The 15,053-nt window shown below is 37.4% G+C and overlaps 1 protein-coding gene across 2 annotated transcripts in view; it reads left to right on the top strand.

The window, feature by feature from the left end:
* cfap57 (cilia and flagella associated protein 57) overlaps positions 1–15,053 on the top strand; it is a 126,566-nt gene that overhangs the window by 81,755 nt on the left and 29,758 nt on the right. For both annotated transcript variants that reach the window (XM_069939030.1, XM_069939029.1), the window contains one exon: positions 4,721–4,879. In XM_069939030.1, the coding sequence (XP_069795131.1) occupies positions 4,721–4,879 (159 nt within the window). The remainder of the gene's footprint in view (positions 1–4,720; positions 4,880–15,053) is intronic.

Below are 15,053 nucleotides of genomic sequence, written 5' to 3'. Positions count from 1 at the left end.
ATTTTCTTGGACCTTTACCGACGGCTGAATCAATTATGGTAGTGATAGATTACTACAGCAGATACTATGAGTACGTGGTGTTGAAGTCCACAACCACTGAAAAAACAATACAAACGTTAGCAGAGATATTCGCAAGATATGGATTACCTGTTACATTGTACTCTGACAATGGTCCACAATTCATTTCAGAGACATTTGCGGAATACATGAGGACCACAGGTATCCACCATCATAAAGTAACTCCGAAATGGCCGCAAGCCAACGGGGAAGTAGAGAGACAAAATCAGTCCATTGAAAAACGATTGAGGATTGCACACGCAGAAGGACAAAATTGGCGAGACGCATTGCTATCTTATGTGGCTGTCTATCGAGCAACGCCTCATGCAACCACTGGAAAAAGTCCTGCAGAAGCATTTTTTGGGAGAAAAATCCGCACAAAAATGCCAGAAATAAAGGAAATCCGAGACGACCAGGTGATGAGGGACCACGATGCTGAAAAGAAAGGTGCAGCAAAGCTGTACACAGATTCGAAACGTGGAGCCAAGTACTCAGACATCATGCCAGGAGATAATATTCTAGTGAGGCATGAAACTGGTGGTAAGCTAGACACACCTTATTACCATCAACCCTATACTGTCGTATCCAGAAGTAGCAGTATGGTGACAGTCAAGTCTCCGACTGGAGTCCTGTATAAGAGAAATGTATCAGGTGTAAAAAGGTACCAGTCCAGAGATACATCGAAGAGGTTGAAAGGCCAATACGAGATGCTGAAACTGAGAGACCTGATGATGTTCCAGAGGCAGTTACCAGCACTCCTGATGAAGTGACTAGAGCGCCAGAAACACCCGAAGCCGTGGTGAGCAGTATTTCCGACGCTGAGAGTGAACAACTGAGAAGCGACGACAATATCGCAGGCAGGCCGAAACGAAACCGGAAAGTGCCCAAACGATACGAAGACTTTGTGCCATAGTTTTAATAAGAACTTTGGGACAGTATTTAATCTTATATCATAAAGTGCATGTATGAGTGCAGTAGGAAGTAAACTTTATGTAGTTGAGTTATAGTATTACCATTAGTTACAATGTTTGTATGTTTCCGAGGGATATTGGTAAGTAAAGGTAAAGTTTATTTCTGATTAAAGGAGGGATGTCATGATAATGAATATGTATGAGATGTACCGGAAGTCACGTGGTATGAGAGAGATAAGAACATCAGCAGGAGAACAAAGGAAACGGGAGAATAAAAAGACACTAAGAAGTTTACCTGATAAACTTGTGTTTAATGTTTTATTAACTTTACATTTCGGGCCACAAATGTGACAATAACCTCTTTCTTTCAGGTCACCATAGAGTTCCTTTTTGATGCTCTTATTTCAGGTGAAACATTAGGCATCCAGTCCTCTCCTCTTGTATGGACCACAAGGGCTTTGTCCTTGCACTCACAATCTGTCTTCAAAATGGAGTGTTTCGGCCTTTCTAACTTGAAATGAGCTCCTGTATTTGAAATGAGACCTGTTTTGAAGTGTTTGTATGTGATCTACACTAAAACCTGCCACAAAATAAAACATATCTATTTACAATATAAAATATAACAAAATCTTCACACCTTCCCCCTACAAAGGAATTTTAACTCGAGTTAAAATTCAGTTATTACTAAACTGACTTCAAGATCTCTAAAGTGATAAAAATACACAATATATAACTTGATAGCAATGTAACCCAATGTTGAGAGTATACATTTATATCCATGATCAATTTTAATATCTTGACAATCGTCACATTATTTGTACTTCTGATATGATTAATTTGCATATTATATTTTTCCAAAATTAAAGTCCAGTTTAACAATCTTCTATTTTTATTCTTCATTTTATTCAAAAATACCAGAGGATTGTGGTCAGTAAATATCACAATTGGTTCATGAGAGGTATTGAAATATACATCAAAATTCTGCAGAGCAGATATTATAGACAACAGTTCCTTCTCAATAGTGGAATAGTTCCTTTGATGAACATTGAAGTTTCTTGAAAAGTAGACAACTGGATGGTCAATTTCATTATGTTTTTATAATAAAACTGCACCTGCAGCCCCCTCAATGGCATCCACTGCTAAAGAAAATGGGCTATCAAAATCAGGAGATTTTAAAACAGGGTAATGACATGGCATCTCCTTTAAATTTTCCAGAAATCTCTGAAAAACTTTAGTCCACATAAATTTCTCCCCTTCAAAAGATTGGTTAAAAGGAGGAGAAACCTCTGCAAAATTTCCCATAATACCCTGCCATTCCTAACAATCTTCTCACTGCTTTCTTGCCATTGGGAGTAGGAAATTCAGAAATTCCATTCACCTTAGCTTGAATAGGTACAACTTTACCATGACCAACCACATGACCTAAGTATATTACAGTAGTATTTGCAAACTCACTTTTTGCTAATTAACAGTTAAGTTTGCTTTGGATAATCTTGCAAACAATTTGTCTAATTCCCTCAGATTTTCTTCCCATGTGCCACTTTTTGTGACCAAGTCATCAATATAAGTATCAGTATGTGTCTACCCTTGGAATTAATAACCCTTTGGAATGTTTCAGGGGCATTTTTAATGCCAAAAGGTAACACATTATATTCATATAAACTGGATGGAGTTACAAAAGCCGAAATATTCTTTCATCTCTCAGTAACCCTTCAACAAATCCAACTTAGTAAGAAATTTAGCTTTGTCAATTTTATCAATACAGTCATCTATTCTCGGAATAGGATAAGCATCTGTTTTAGTTACTGAATTAACCTTCCTGTCATGTGTACAGAACCTAACACAAGGATAACTCTAATTTGAGTTTGAAGGTCTAGCAATATCATTTTACAACATATTCCACCTCCTGATATGTGGTTTTACTCTTCTGCATGTTTATTCTATATGGGTGTTATTTTATGGGACTTGCCTCTCCCACATTCACATCATGATAAATCACTGATGTTCTTGTTCCTGTGACTTAAGATGGCCTAACGTTTCCAGAATTGCTGAGTGAGACAGGTGCACATGTTTTTTAAGGTTACCCTCACAAGATTCTGTTTCCATAATCTTATGATCCTTAACTTCCTCAAACCTGTCAACAACTAACACCCCTGATACAGACTGTTCTCCATGACCCTTATCATCATAATAAGGTTTCATTAACAATTCACCCTCCAAGTAACTTTGTTCCTTAAGTCAATAAGATCTGTATCTATTTTCTGTTGCTGAATTAACTCTTTCCTTGACAAAGAGAAATCCTTCCTCTCACAATTAACCTGCTCTTTAAGACTATTTCAGAAGCACTGGATCTTCCTCAGCTCTTATCATTTTCTTAGACAAAGACCTTGTAACAGCACATGCAGGATATATCTCACAATCCTCTTCAACATCATCTTTACTAGGCTGATTTGTTCATCTCAAAACGGACCCAACTTTATCCTCTGCCAAATCATTCCATAATAAAAATGAGACTCCTTGCATGAGCAACTTTGAAATGACTCCAACTATACAGGTCCTTTAACTAATTCTGAATCCAGCACTATGTTGTGAAGAGATATTTATTCTACCTCACCTCCAACATCTTTAATCAAAGTCCTCAAATGTGTCAGCCTTTTGATCAAGAATTAAAACATTTTCCAACAACAATGACTGAGCAGCTCCAGTATCTCTAAGAATTTTAACTGCAACCTGTGATTCTTTCTCCCTCCTTAACTGAAACCAAGCCCTCTGCCACAAAAGGTTTGAAAACATCCATAACACCCTTACCAGGTTTGGAATATCTGCTCTCCTTAAATTTAACTGAATACATGCTTTTGGTAAAAACCTCCTTTTCTTGTCTCCATAAGTTCTGTCCTTTCCCATCTTACCTTCATCTTTTCTCTTAGCATTCTCCCCAGACTTAATTTCAGACTTGCTCGTCTGCTCCACATTAACCTTCTGAACAGTCTTACTAATCTTCTCCACTTTAACTCTGGAAAAAGTTTATTATTCTGAAATTTGTTTTTGTGAATCAGGGTAAATTCATCTGCTAACCTAGCCATCTGCTAACCTAGCCATTTGCTGCCACGTCGCTCTCATCCAGGTATAATTTAATCTCATTTGGAACACACCTTTTAATTTCCTCAATTAATATCAATTCTCTTAATCTGTCAAGATCATTCTTTATTCCTTTTGAAGCGCACCCATGATCAAAATGTATAGATTTCCCCAGAGCAAAATCCATACAAGATTGGTTCCATGTTTTCACCAAACTCCTAATTTTTTGTCTATATGCTTCTGGAACCAACATGCCACATTTATCTCCTTTAAATCATATCTTTTTATTATATAAAATATAATATAAACTGCCATAGACCCCATTGGTTATCTTTTTTATTAATAGTAGTGGACTGTTTGTGTGAAGGCAGTAAGCCTCCAAAGGGGGGGGGGATATCAATAATTACATAATCAGTATAGTGATTTTTTTTTTACTTCTCTTCAATGTAACGTAGATTTCAATACCATTTTTATTACTGTGTAAGATTTGTTATATTCTATTTTATTGTCATGTATCTATTTTATTTGATGAAACCAATAAAAATATTGAAAAAGAGAAAGGTTATGAAAATAGTTTTTTGATATTAGCATCATCATTCTTTCCATCCTATTGTTTGTTAAAGTCAGATGGTTTTCACCTACTTTCATCTCTCTCCAAACTTCCTCCTTTTCAGTTTACCAGTTTGCAGAAAGAAATTGAAGACAGACAGGGAGAGATTGAGAAACTGAGGGCAGAACATCAGAAGTTGCATGGAATCATCAGATCTCTGGAGAAAGATATTCAAGGACTGAAGAAAGAAATCTTAGAAAGGGATGAGACTATCCAGGACAAGGTGAGACAGTAGTGAACTGCCAAGGAATGGAAAATGATTGCTTCTAGGTGGAAGAAGTCATTGATATTATAGGTACAAGAGAACAGAGTTCAAACTAATGACGTAGAATTATGGGAAAATGTGCACAAATAGATTTATGGAATTAAAAAATGGGATATTAATCTAACGCAGTGGTTCTCAACATATTCTTTCCACTCACATACCACTTAAGTAATCCCTGTGCCATGAGCACTCTGTGATTATTAAGGGATTGCTTAAGGTGATATGTGAGTGGGAAGGGAAGTTTGAGAATCACTACTCTAGACCCAATAGTTACTGAAATATTTTGCTTGAGAAAAATTGTCATTGGCCCATTTCCTTTGGAGTTATGAAACCATGCATGTAGCCAGTCAATTAGATATGATTAAAACAGTGGTTTTCAATCTTTTTCTTTCCACCCAAATACCATCTTAAATAATCCCTTACTAATCACCGAGTGCCAGTGGCATTTAAAGTGGTATGTGAGTAGAAAGAAAAAAGTTGAGAACCACTGATCTAGTGTTTAATTTTTGAATTTATAATTATTTTTCCTTTATAATAAACTTGGAGAAAAAAATAAAATTAACCACGTCACTGATAGCAGTTGTTTTAAAGTTCCAATGAAGTGTGGATGTTATTATAGAATTTAAGCCATAAAATGGAATGCAAGATGAAAATTATCACTGGTAATCTTTCTTTTTTTAAATATTTTATTAAAAAATTTAAAACCACAATACATAAAATTAATAATGAATTATGCATATAAAACAATGCGTGTTATCTGACCAATCCTTCCTTCCCTCTCCACCACCCACCTCCCTCCAAAATACTCCTAAGAAAGAAAGGAGATTATCAATGAATATATAAATTCAAATCAACCACCATGAAACTGAGAACCACCATCAGGTTGAGTTATTGAGAGGTTACATTTTCAAACCAACTTGTAAATAAGAGCTCTATATTTACAAAAAGAAATGATACTTATCACATAAATTGTTATTTTTTTTTCAAGAGGAATACAAGATCTCATTTCAATATGCCATTTCTGCATCCCCAAATCTGTATCAGACTTCCAAGTAATAGCTATACATTTCCTTGAAACAGCTAGAACCAATCATAAAAATTCAATTTGATATACAGTTAACCTTAATTTAAACTAAACATTTTAATATTTCTAAAAAAATAACATTGGGTCTAATGGAAGTTTACTTTCTCTAAAAATGTTTTAATTTGTACCAAAAATGACAACCTTGATACACTACCAAGTCAAATAAAAAAAAAGAACCTATCTATTTATGACATCTAAAACATGATTCTGAAGAAATTAAATGAAATCTTTTTATTTTTTGAGGTATTAAATGTAAGTGATGTAAAATATTATATTGTACTAATCTGTATCGTACATTAATAATTTTAGTCATAGTCAATAATTTCCCATTTTAATCTTGATTTCTGAATATCTGATTTAGGCATTTTCCTTTGAAGTAATTTATACATTTATTAATATTCTTTTAGTAAATAAAATTTCAAATTCAGATTGTTTAGGCAATCTTAAACTTTGACCTAATTTATCATTTAAAAAAGGATTAACTTGATAATAACAAAATATATATTATTTGGAACATTACATTTTTCTTTCATTCGTTGAAAAGAAATAAAATGACCTGCTTCAAAACAATCTTCTATCATTTTAATCCCCATTTGATTCCATATTTTTAAAATGAAGAAAGATAATCTTAAAGAAGTAGATAAATTGGAGAAAGAAATAGAGAACTTAGAGAAAGGTCCTTATTTCCAATCAATAATTTGGTATTCCATTTATAAATAAATTCTAATTTAGGTTTTTCATCTATTTTAGTTAATAATATGTTAGCCATGTTAAAGATTTATCTAAATCAATCATTCCATTAATAAATTTCAACTGAGCAGCTTCATTATATGTTTGAAAATGTGGAAGTTGTAAACCTCCTAATTCAAATTTCCAAGTTAATTTCTCTAAAGGTACATCATACCTTTCCACAAAAATTTCCTAATTATTGAATTTAAATCCTTAAAAATAATTGCTGTATATTACAAGGAATAGATTGAAAAAGATACTGAATTATTGGGAAAATATTAATCTTAGTACAATTCACTCTACCTATTAAAGTTATAGGTAAATCATTCCATCTATTCAAATCATCTTTAATTTTATTAAATAATGATAAATAATTCAATTTATATAAATTATCCAAATTTTTATCAGTTTTAATACCTAAATATTTAATTCCATTATTCAACTATTTAAATTGAACAATTTTTTGCATTGAATATAATCTCCCTCAACCAAAGATATAATTTTACTTTTATCCCAATTAATTTTATAACCTGATATTTCACCATATTCCTTTAATATCATATACAATGAATGCAAAGAATTTTCAGGGTCTGTTAAATAAATAAAACATTATCAGCAAATAAATTAATCTTCATCAGAATTAATTTTAATTCCTTTAATATTAATATTTTGTCTTATTAATTGTGCTAAAGGTTCAATTGCTAAAACAAATAAAGCTGGGGACTATGAACATCCTTGTCTAGTTGATCTAGTTAATGAAAAGGCAAAAGATATTTGTCCATTTGTCACCACTTCAGCAGAAAGATTTTTATAAAGTTTTAATTCAACAAATAAACACTGATCCAAATCTAAATTTTTATTTTACCTTTAATGAAAAAACAACATTCTAATCTATCACACGCTTTTGCAGCATCTAATGATAAGACCATTACTAAATCAAATTTCTTCTGAGAAGCATGAGTTAAACTAATTAACAGCAATATTATCTGCAGAATATTGCTTCTTTACAAATCCAGATTGATCTAAATGAATTAAATTGGGTAAATATTTAGCCAATCTATTTGCTAAAACTTTAGCTACAATTTTATAATCAATATTTAAAAATGAAATTGGTCTATAAGTCTCTATCTTTTTTAGATATAACTGTTATAATTGCATTCAAAAAAGACTCTGGTAAAGAATGGACCTCCACTGCCTGTTTCAATACCTCCATTAATGGAGGCATTAAGAATTTTTTTTTTCAAAATTCAAATGAAAAACCATCTTCATCTGGAGATTTACCATTTTGCTTAGAATTATTTGCATTAATAACTTCTTTAACCCTAAATGGGGAATCTAAATCTTCATGATCTTGGCAATTTAAAGAAGGAAGATGAACTTCAGATTTTAAAAAAAAACTATTAATCTTTACTTCTTCATTATTAAATTGAGATGTATATAAATTAGCATAGAAATCTTTAAAGGAATCATTTATATCTTGAGGTTTCTAAGTAATTTTTGAATTTCTTTTAATAGCATTAAGAGTTCTTGAAGCCTGTTCTGTCTTCGATTGCCAATTCAATACCTTATGAGCTCTCTCTCTCTCCCAATTTATAATACTTCTGTCTAGTTCTCTGAATTAATTTCGCTGTTCTCTATATCTATACTGAATTATAATACATTTTATTATTTATTAAATTTATATTTTTCTTTTAGGTAAATCTTTCTCTAAGTTCTCTATTTCTTTCTCCAATTTATCTACTTCTTTAAGATTATCTTTCTTCATTTTAATAGAAAACTTATCATTTTTACCTCTAAAATAAGCTTTTAAGGCATCCCATAAAATAAATTTCTTATCAACTGAATCCATATCAATATCAAAGTACTCTTGAATTTGGTTCCTTATATAATTACAAAAATCAACATTTCTTAGCAATGAAAGATTAAATCTCCATCTATAAACTGAATTAATATTTTCAGAGCCTAAACATGAAATCAGTAAAGGCGAATGATCTGATAAAATCCTAGCCTTATATTCTGCATTTATTACACTTCCTTGTAATTGAGCCAAAATTAAGAAAAAATATATTCTAGAACAAGAATCAAATCTGAAAGAATAAAATGAATAATCCTTTTGCTTCAGATTCAACCTTCTTCAAATATCAATTAAATTCAAATCTTTCATCAATGTTAACATTTTCCTTCCAGTTTTTGTTTTACTTATTAATTTTGCTGATTATCCAATAATGGATCAAAGCAACAATTAAAATCACCATCATATATTTCTGCAAGGTAAAGAAAAGAATCCTGAATAAATTTCTCATCATATACATTAGGTGCATAAATATTCATAAGTGTCAAAAATTCCAATAAATTTGACAATTAACTAAAACAAATCTTCCAGCAGAATCAATAACAGTTGATTGCAATTTAAAGGGCAACTTATTAACTAAAATAGCAACTCCTTTTGCTTTAGAATTCTTCTTTGGCTTGGCTTCGCGGACGAAGATTTATGGAGGGGGTAAAAAGTCCACGTCAGCTGCAGGCTCGTTTGTGGCTGACAAGTCCGATGCGGGACAGGCAGACACGATTGCAGCGGTTGCAAGGGAAAATTGGTTGGTTGTGGTTGGGTGTTGGGTTTTTCCTCCTTTGCCTTTTGTCAGTGAGGTGGGCTCTGCGGTCTTCTTCAAAGGAGGTTGCTGCCCGCCAAACTGTGAGGCGCCAAGATGCACGGTTTGAGGCGATATCAGCCCACTGGCGGTGGTCAATGTGGCAGGCACCAAGAGATTTCTTTAGGCAGTCCTTGTACCTTTTCTTTGGTGCACCTCTGTCACGGTGGCCAGTGGAGAGCTCGCCATATAACACGATCTTGGGAAGGCGATGGTCCTCCATTCTGGAGACGTGACCCATCCAGCGCAGCTGGATCTTCAGCAGCGTGGACTCGATGCTGTCGACCTCTGCCATCTCGAGTACTTCGACGTTAGGGATGTAAGCGCTCCAATGGATGTTGAGGATGGAGCGGAGACAACGCTGGTGGAAGCGTTCTAGGAGCCGTAGGTGGTGCCGGTAGAGGACCCATGATTCGGAGCCGAACAGGAGTGTGGGTATGACAACGGCTCTGTATACGCTTATCTTTGTGAGGTTTTTCAGTTGGTTGTTTTTCCAGACTCTTTTGTGTAGTCTTCCAAAGGCGCTATTTGCCTTGGCGAGTCTGTTGTCTATCTCATTGTCGATCCTTGCATCTGATGAAATGGTGCAGCCGAGATAGGTAAACTGGTTGACCGTTTTGAGTTTTGTGTGCACGATGGAGATGTGGGGGGGCTGGCAGTCATGGTGGGGAGCTGGCTGATGGAGGACCTCAGTTTTCTTCAGGCTGACTTCCAGGCCAAACATTTTGGCAGTTTCCGCAAAGCAGGACGTCAAGCGCTGAAGAGCTGGCTCTGAATGGGCAACTAAAGCGGCATCATCTGCAAAGAGTAGTTCACGGACAAGTTTCTCTTGTGTCTTGGTGTGAGCTTGCAGGCGCCTCAGATTGAAGAGACTGCCATCCGTGCGGTACCGGATGTAAACAGCGTCTTCATTGTTGGGGTCTTTCATGGCTTGGTTCAGCATCATGCTGAAGAAGATTGAAAAGGGGGTTGGTGCGAGAATTAAAGGATGAAGCTATAACTTGACTAACCCATTCCCTTTCTAATTTTTGATGTTCTTTCTCAATTAAATGAGTCTCCTTTTTAATATAAGCTATCATTCTCTTCCTCTTAATCTGGTTATTGATCCCATTCACATTATAAGTTACAAAATTCAAATTATTCATCGCCATATTATATATCTAAAAGTAGATAACTCCTGCCACTCGTCTTGGCAGATCCTAGCTCCCCAGCAGTTTCCAAATGTAAATAACATCTCCTAATAAAGAAAAGTGAGAAACTCCTAAAAAGAGAAAAAATAAGTACTGACAAAACAACCAGTACTACCTCCCTCTACTATACAAAAAGTCCGCCCCACCCCCCTGGACAGAGTATAAAAAACATATTTATCAGTCCATCAAGTATGATGAGCTTCTTCAAGATCTTTGTTCATTTGATCATCATCAGTCTCACAGCTGGATATTGAAAGGCAAATTTATATCCTTTTTTCCATAAAACAGATTTTGCTGGATTATTTTTTTTTTTCCTTCTCTTAACAATGGTCTGGCTCAAATTTGCATTTAAAAAAATTATTTTGTTCCCAATGATTAAAAGACCTTGTTGTTTCCTGGCATTTTGGACTCCCAATCTTAATATAATTTTTTTTTTGTCTGGATGACGTAAACATCTGATTAAGATGCAGTGTGGCGACTGTCCTAATAGCTCTATAAACTCAAGTTCCAAACTATTAGAAACATTTTCAGGACCTAAAACTTCAGGTATCCATCTTTGGAAAAAACTGTACTGGATTAGGACCTTTGAAATCTTCAGACAGGCCAACAATTTGGACATTGTTTCTATGACTTTGATTCTCCAATACATCAATTTTCTGTAAGAGATCTTTCCTCTGAACTTCCCAAGCTGTGCATTGTTCTACATCAAGATGACATTCCTGAAAATCTTCAATTTTTTTTAACTTTCACTTTAATTTTATCCACAGCTTTAGCACATTTTGCCTTGTCAGTCTTAATAGTAGTCATTTCATCTTTAATACATTCACATTGTGAATTAAATTGAGTCTTATCAGAAACAAATTCTTCATTCATTTGATTAGACAATAATTGAATTTGTTGTGAGATCAAAATAAATTGATTTGAAGGGTCTGCAGATTGAGGAATAACTTGAAAAGTTTCATATTTACCTTTTTGAATAACTTGTTGAGGTTAGGACCTATATCCATATAGCAATTCTTTTTCCTCTAATTCTTGTAATGGCTCCTCTTCTGTTCTTATATCTTGTTCTTCTGTAGATATAGTAATTTGTTTGACTTGTCTACAGGCTTTTTGTTTGGCTCTAGTCTGATTAGCGATGCTAGCTGACAAGGGATCAACAGGCTCCTTAGTTTGATGTAAAATAGCTGTTTCTGTAGTGCACATGCATGAAACCCCACATATGCACAGTTGCTCCTGTGACGTCTGTTTGGGAATTCTCTTCCTCACTCCAGCGCCATCTTCATCGGTCCCCGGGGAAATGACACTGGAGTGACATGCACTTTAGCCGTTGTCTGTCAGGTGATCCTCAGAGGGAGAGGAAGCAAGTCGGCAGGCTCGATCATCAAGGAAGGCCCCGTTTCATCAATCGTACTGACCTCTTTGGTAATTGTTTTTTTTCACAGCTTGAACTTTAGATTTTTTCATAACCATTGTAAGCAATGCTTAACACAACATTTAATATCAACATTTAATATCACTAATTTTTTTTTAAAGTTTTTCCATTTGGGTTTTAATTCTGGCAGGAGTGGAGTTTTTTAACGTCTCCAACCTACGCCATCACGCCACACACCCGCCCCCGCCCCACCCCTGGCAATCCTTCTTATAATAAAAAGCAGAGTTATCAAATATAACTTATTAGCTTGGTGATAAAATTTGAAGGTATGGGGCAAGTTCAGCATGCACACAAATAACATCCAGCTCAATTTATCTCCTGTCAGCACAATCCTGGATAAGCTGCATTTTCCTAAAGTTAAATGCAGATTAAAGACACTGTCCATATCTATCTTTGACCTGGCCTCAAAAGCACCAAGGATTTTCTGTTTTTATTTCTTCATTTTCAGTAACTGTTTTTTTTCTTTTGTCTGTTTGCTGATTCATTAATTGCCGGACCTCTTCCAGGAAATTGCACTTGGAAGAAGCTCTGTTTATCATTGAATCAGGATTTAACATTTATGCAAGTAAAATGCTGGAAACATTCATCAGGTCAAGAAACACTTGATAAAAGAGTTAAAATCTGTTGGGCACTACCAGATGCTCCAATAACCACAAGTACAAAGACTGAGGGGAACGATAGGCTTCATTGTACAGAAGACTTGAGCTGGCCCAGATCCAAGCTAGGGAAGAGCAGGGAAGGGAGAGGTGGCTTGACCTTTATGGCCTAGGCCACAGGGGAGGAGTCCAGGGGAGAGTGTCATCAGGGGGTGGGCCAGCCCATGCCTTTACCAGCCAATGACTATATGCAATCCATATCATTACATTTACTCCTTCATTTTAAACAGAACCCCCCCTCCTTTTTCCCAGGGATGGAACCCACAAACAAAAAAAATTTCTGTGTAACTAGAGGTTCAATTACACCAGCGACTTTCTCCTTCTGTGGGACTGATGGGGGGCAGGTATGTTCATACTCTGCTTTTCAGGAGGGGAAGCTGTTCCAGGGGTTGGGGTACTGTCTGGGTCGGGGTAATGACTGAGGGCTCCCAGTAGTGGGGGGGGGGTTGGTGGAAGGGGGTTTGATGTCTCCCGGGGAACCGACTCCTGGAGAGGAGAGCCGGGTGGCTCGGCCTCTAATATTGAGTTCCAGTGTGGGGTGGTCTGGTCCTTGGGGTGGTCAGTGGTGGACAGGGCAATTTCGGGATCTCGCCAGGTTTTGGTTAGGTATAGTGTCCTCGTGGACATCGGGGTATCTCACAAACGTGTATTGAGGGTTGTCATGTATGAGGTGGACTGCTTTCACCAGTGGATCTGTCTTATGGCCCCTCACGTGTCTCCATAGTAGGATTGGCCCTGGGTTTGCCAGCCAAGGAGGAATGGAGGAACCATTCACCGATCTCCTAAGGAAAGTAAACAAGTGTTCATGCAGGGTGGTGTTAATTGCAGTGCACAGGAGCGATAGGATGGCATAGAGTGCTTCGGGCAAAACATCCTGCCAGCGGGACACTGGCATGTTTTTGGATCTAAGGGCTAGGAGCACCGCCTTCCATTTGGTAGCGTTCTCCCTTTCCACCTGGCCATTACCCCTGGGGTTATAGCAGGTGGTCCTGCTGGTGGCTAAGCCTCTGGCCAGGAAGTACTGTCGCAACTCCTCACTCATGAACGAGGACTCCCGATCGCTGTGGATATAATCGGGGTACCTGAACAGGGTGAAGATGCTGCGCAGCACCTTGATCACCATCACAGAGGTCATATCCAGGCACAGAATAGCAAAGGGGAACCTTGAGAACTTGTCCACCACTGTCAGGAAGTAGGCATTCCTATTTGACACTGAGCTATTCAAAAGGGCGTGTGGCCTTAATAAGATGTGCCTTTCGGGTTGGTAGAACTGCGGCTTAAATTTAGCACAGATCTGGCAGCGTCTGGTCATGGTCCTGACGTCTCAACAGAGTACGGAAGGTTCAGAGTCTTGATAAAGTGGTACAACCTTGTGAATCCAGGGTGGCAAAGACTGTCATGGAGGGCCTGAAGGCGGTCGAGATGCGTGCTGGCACACGTCCCCCAGGATAGGGCATCTGGGGGATCGTTGGGTTTACCTGGTTGGTACAAGATATCATAATTATAGGTGGAGAGCTCGATTCTCCTCCTATGAATCTTTTCATTTTTGATTTTACCCCACTGTTTAGTATTAAACATGAAGTCCACAGCCCTCTGGTCTGTCAGCAGGGTAAACCATTTACCGGCCAGGTAATGTCGCCAGTGGTGCACCGCCTCAACGATGGCTTGTGCCTCCTTCTCGACTGAGGAGTGTCAAACCTTGGGACCGTGCAGGTTGCAGGAGAAAAATTCTACTGGCCTGCCTGCCAGGTTAAGAGCGGCGGCCTGTGCAAAATCAAAGGCATCGCTCTCCACCTGAAAGGAGATGGACTCGTCCACGGCGTGCATCGTGGCCTTTGCAATGTCTCCTCGGATCTGATAGAATGCAGCTTGGGCTTCTGCCAATAATAGGAAGGTTGTGGACTTAATCAGTGGGTGGGCCTTATCAGCGTAATTGGGCACCCATTGTGCATAATAGGAAAAAGCCCCAGGCACGTCTTCAGCGCCTTTAGGGTGTTTGGGACTGGGAACTCCATGAGCGGTTGCATGCGGTCGGGATCTGGGGCAATGACACCATGTGCCACGACGCATCCGTGAAAGGCCAGGCGGTCTGTGTTGAGCACGTACTTGTCCTTATTGTACGTCAAGTTGAGAGACTTGGCCGTATGTAAGAACTTGGCGAGGTTCCGAGATTCGCATCATGGTCCTGCTGGTCATGGCCGCAGATGGTGACATTGTCAAGTTATGGGAGCGTCACTGTCAGCTTGTGCTCCTCCACCATCCAATCCATAACCATCTGAAAAGCAGAGACACTGTTAGTAACACCAAAAGGCACCCGCAGGAAGTGGAAAAAGTTTCCCATCGGCCTCGAAGCCCGTGTAGAGCCAGTCGCTCGGGCGAAGGGGAAGTTACCA

This window comes from Narcine bancroftii, chromosome 5 (assembly GCF_036971445.1).
Source record: "Narcine bancroftii isolate sNarBan1 chromosome 5, sNarBan1.hap1, whole genome shotgun sequence".
In the NCBI taxonomy this organism is placed as follows: Eukaryota; Metazoa; Chordata; class Chondrichthyes; order Torpediniformes; family Narcinidae; genus Narcine; species Narcine bancroftii.
The sequence above is the reverse complement of the archived record's forward strand: the minus strand, read 5'-3'. Positions and strand labels throughout refer to the sequence as shown.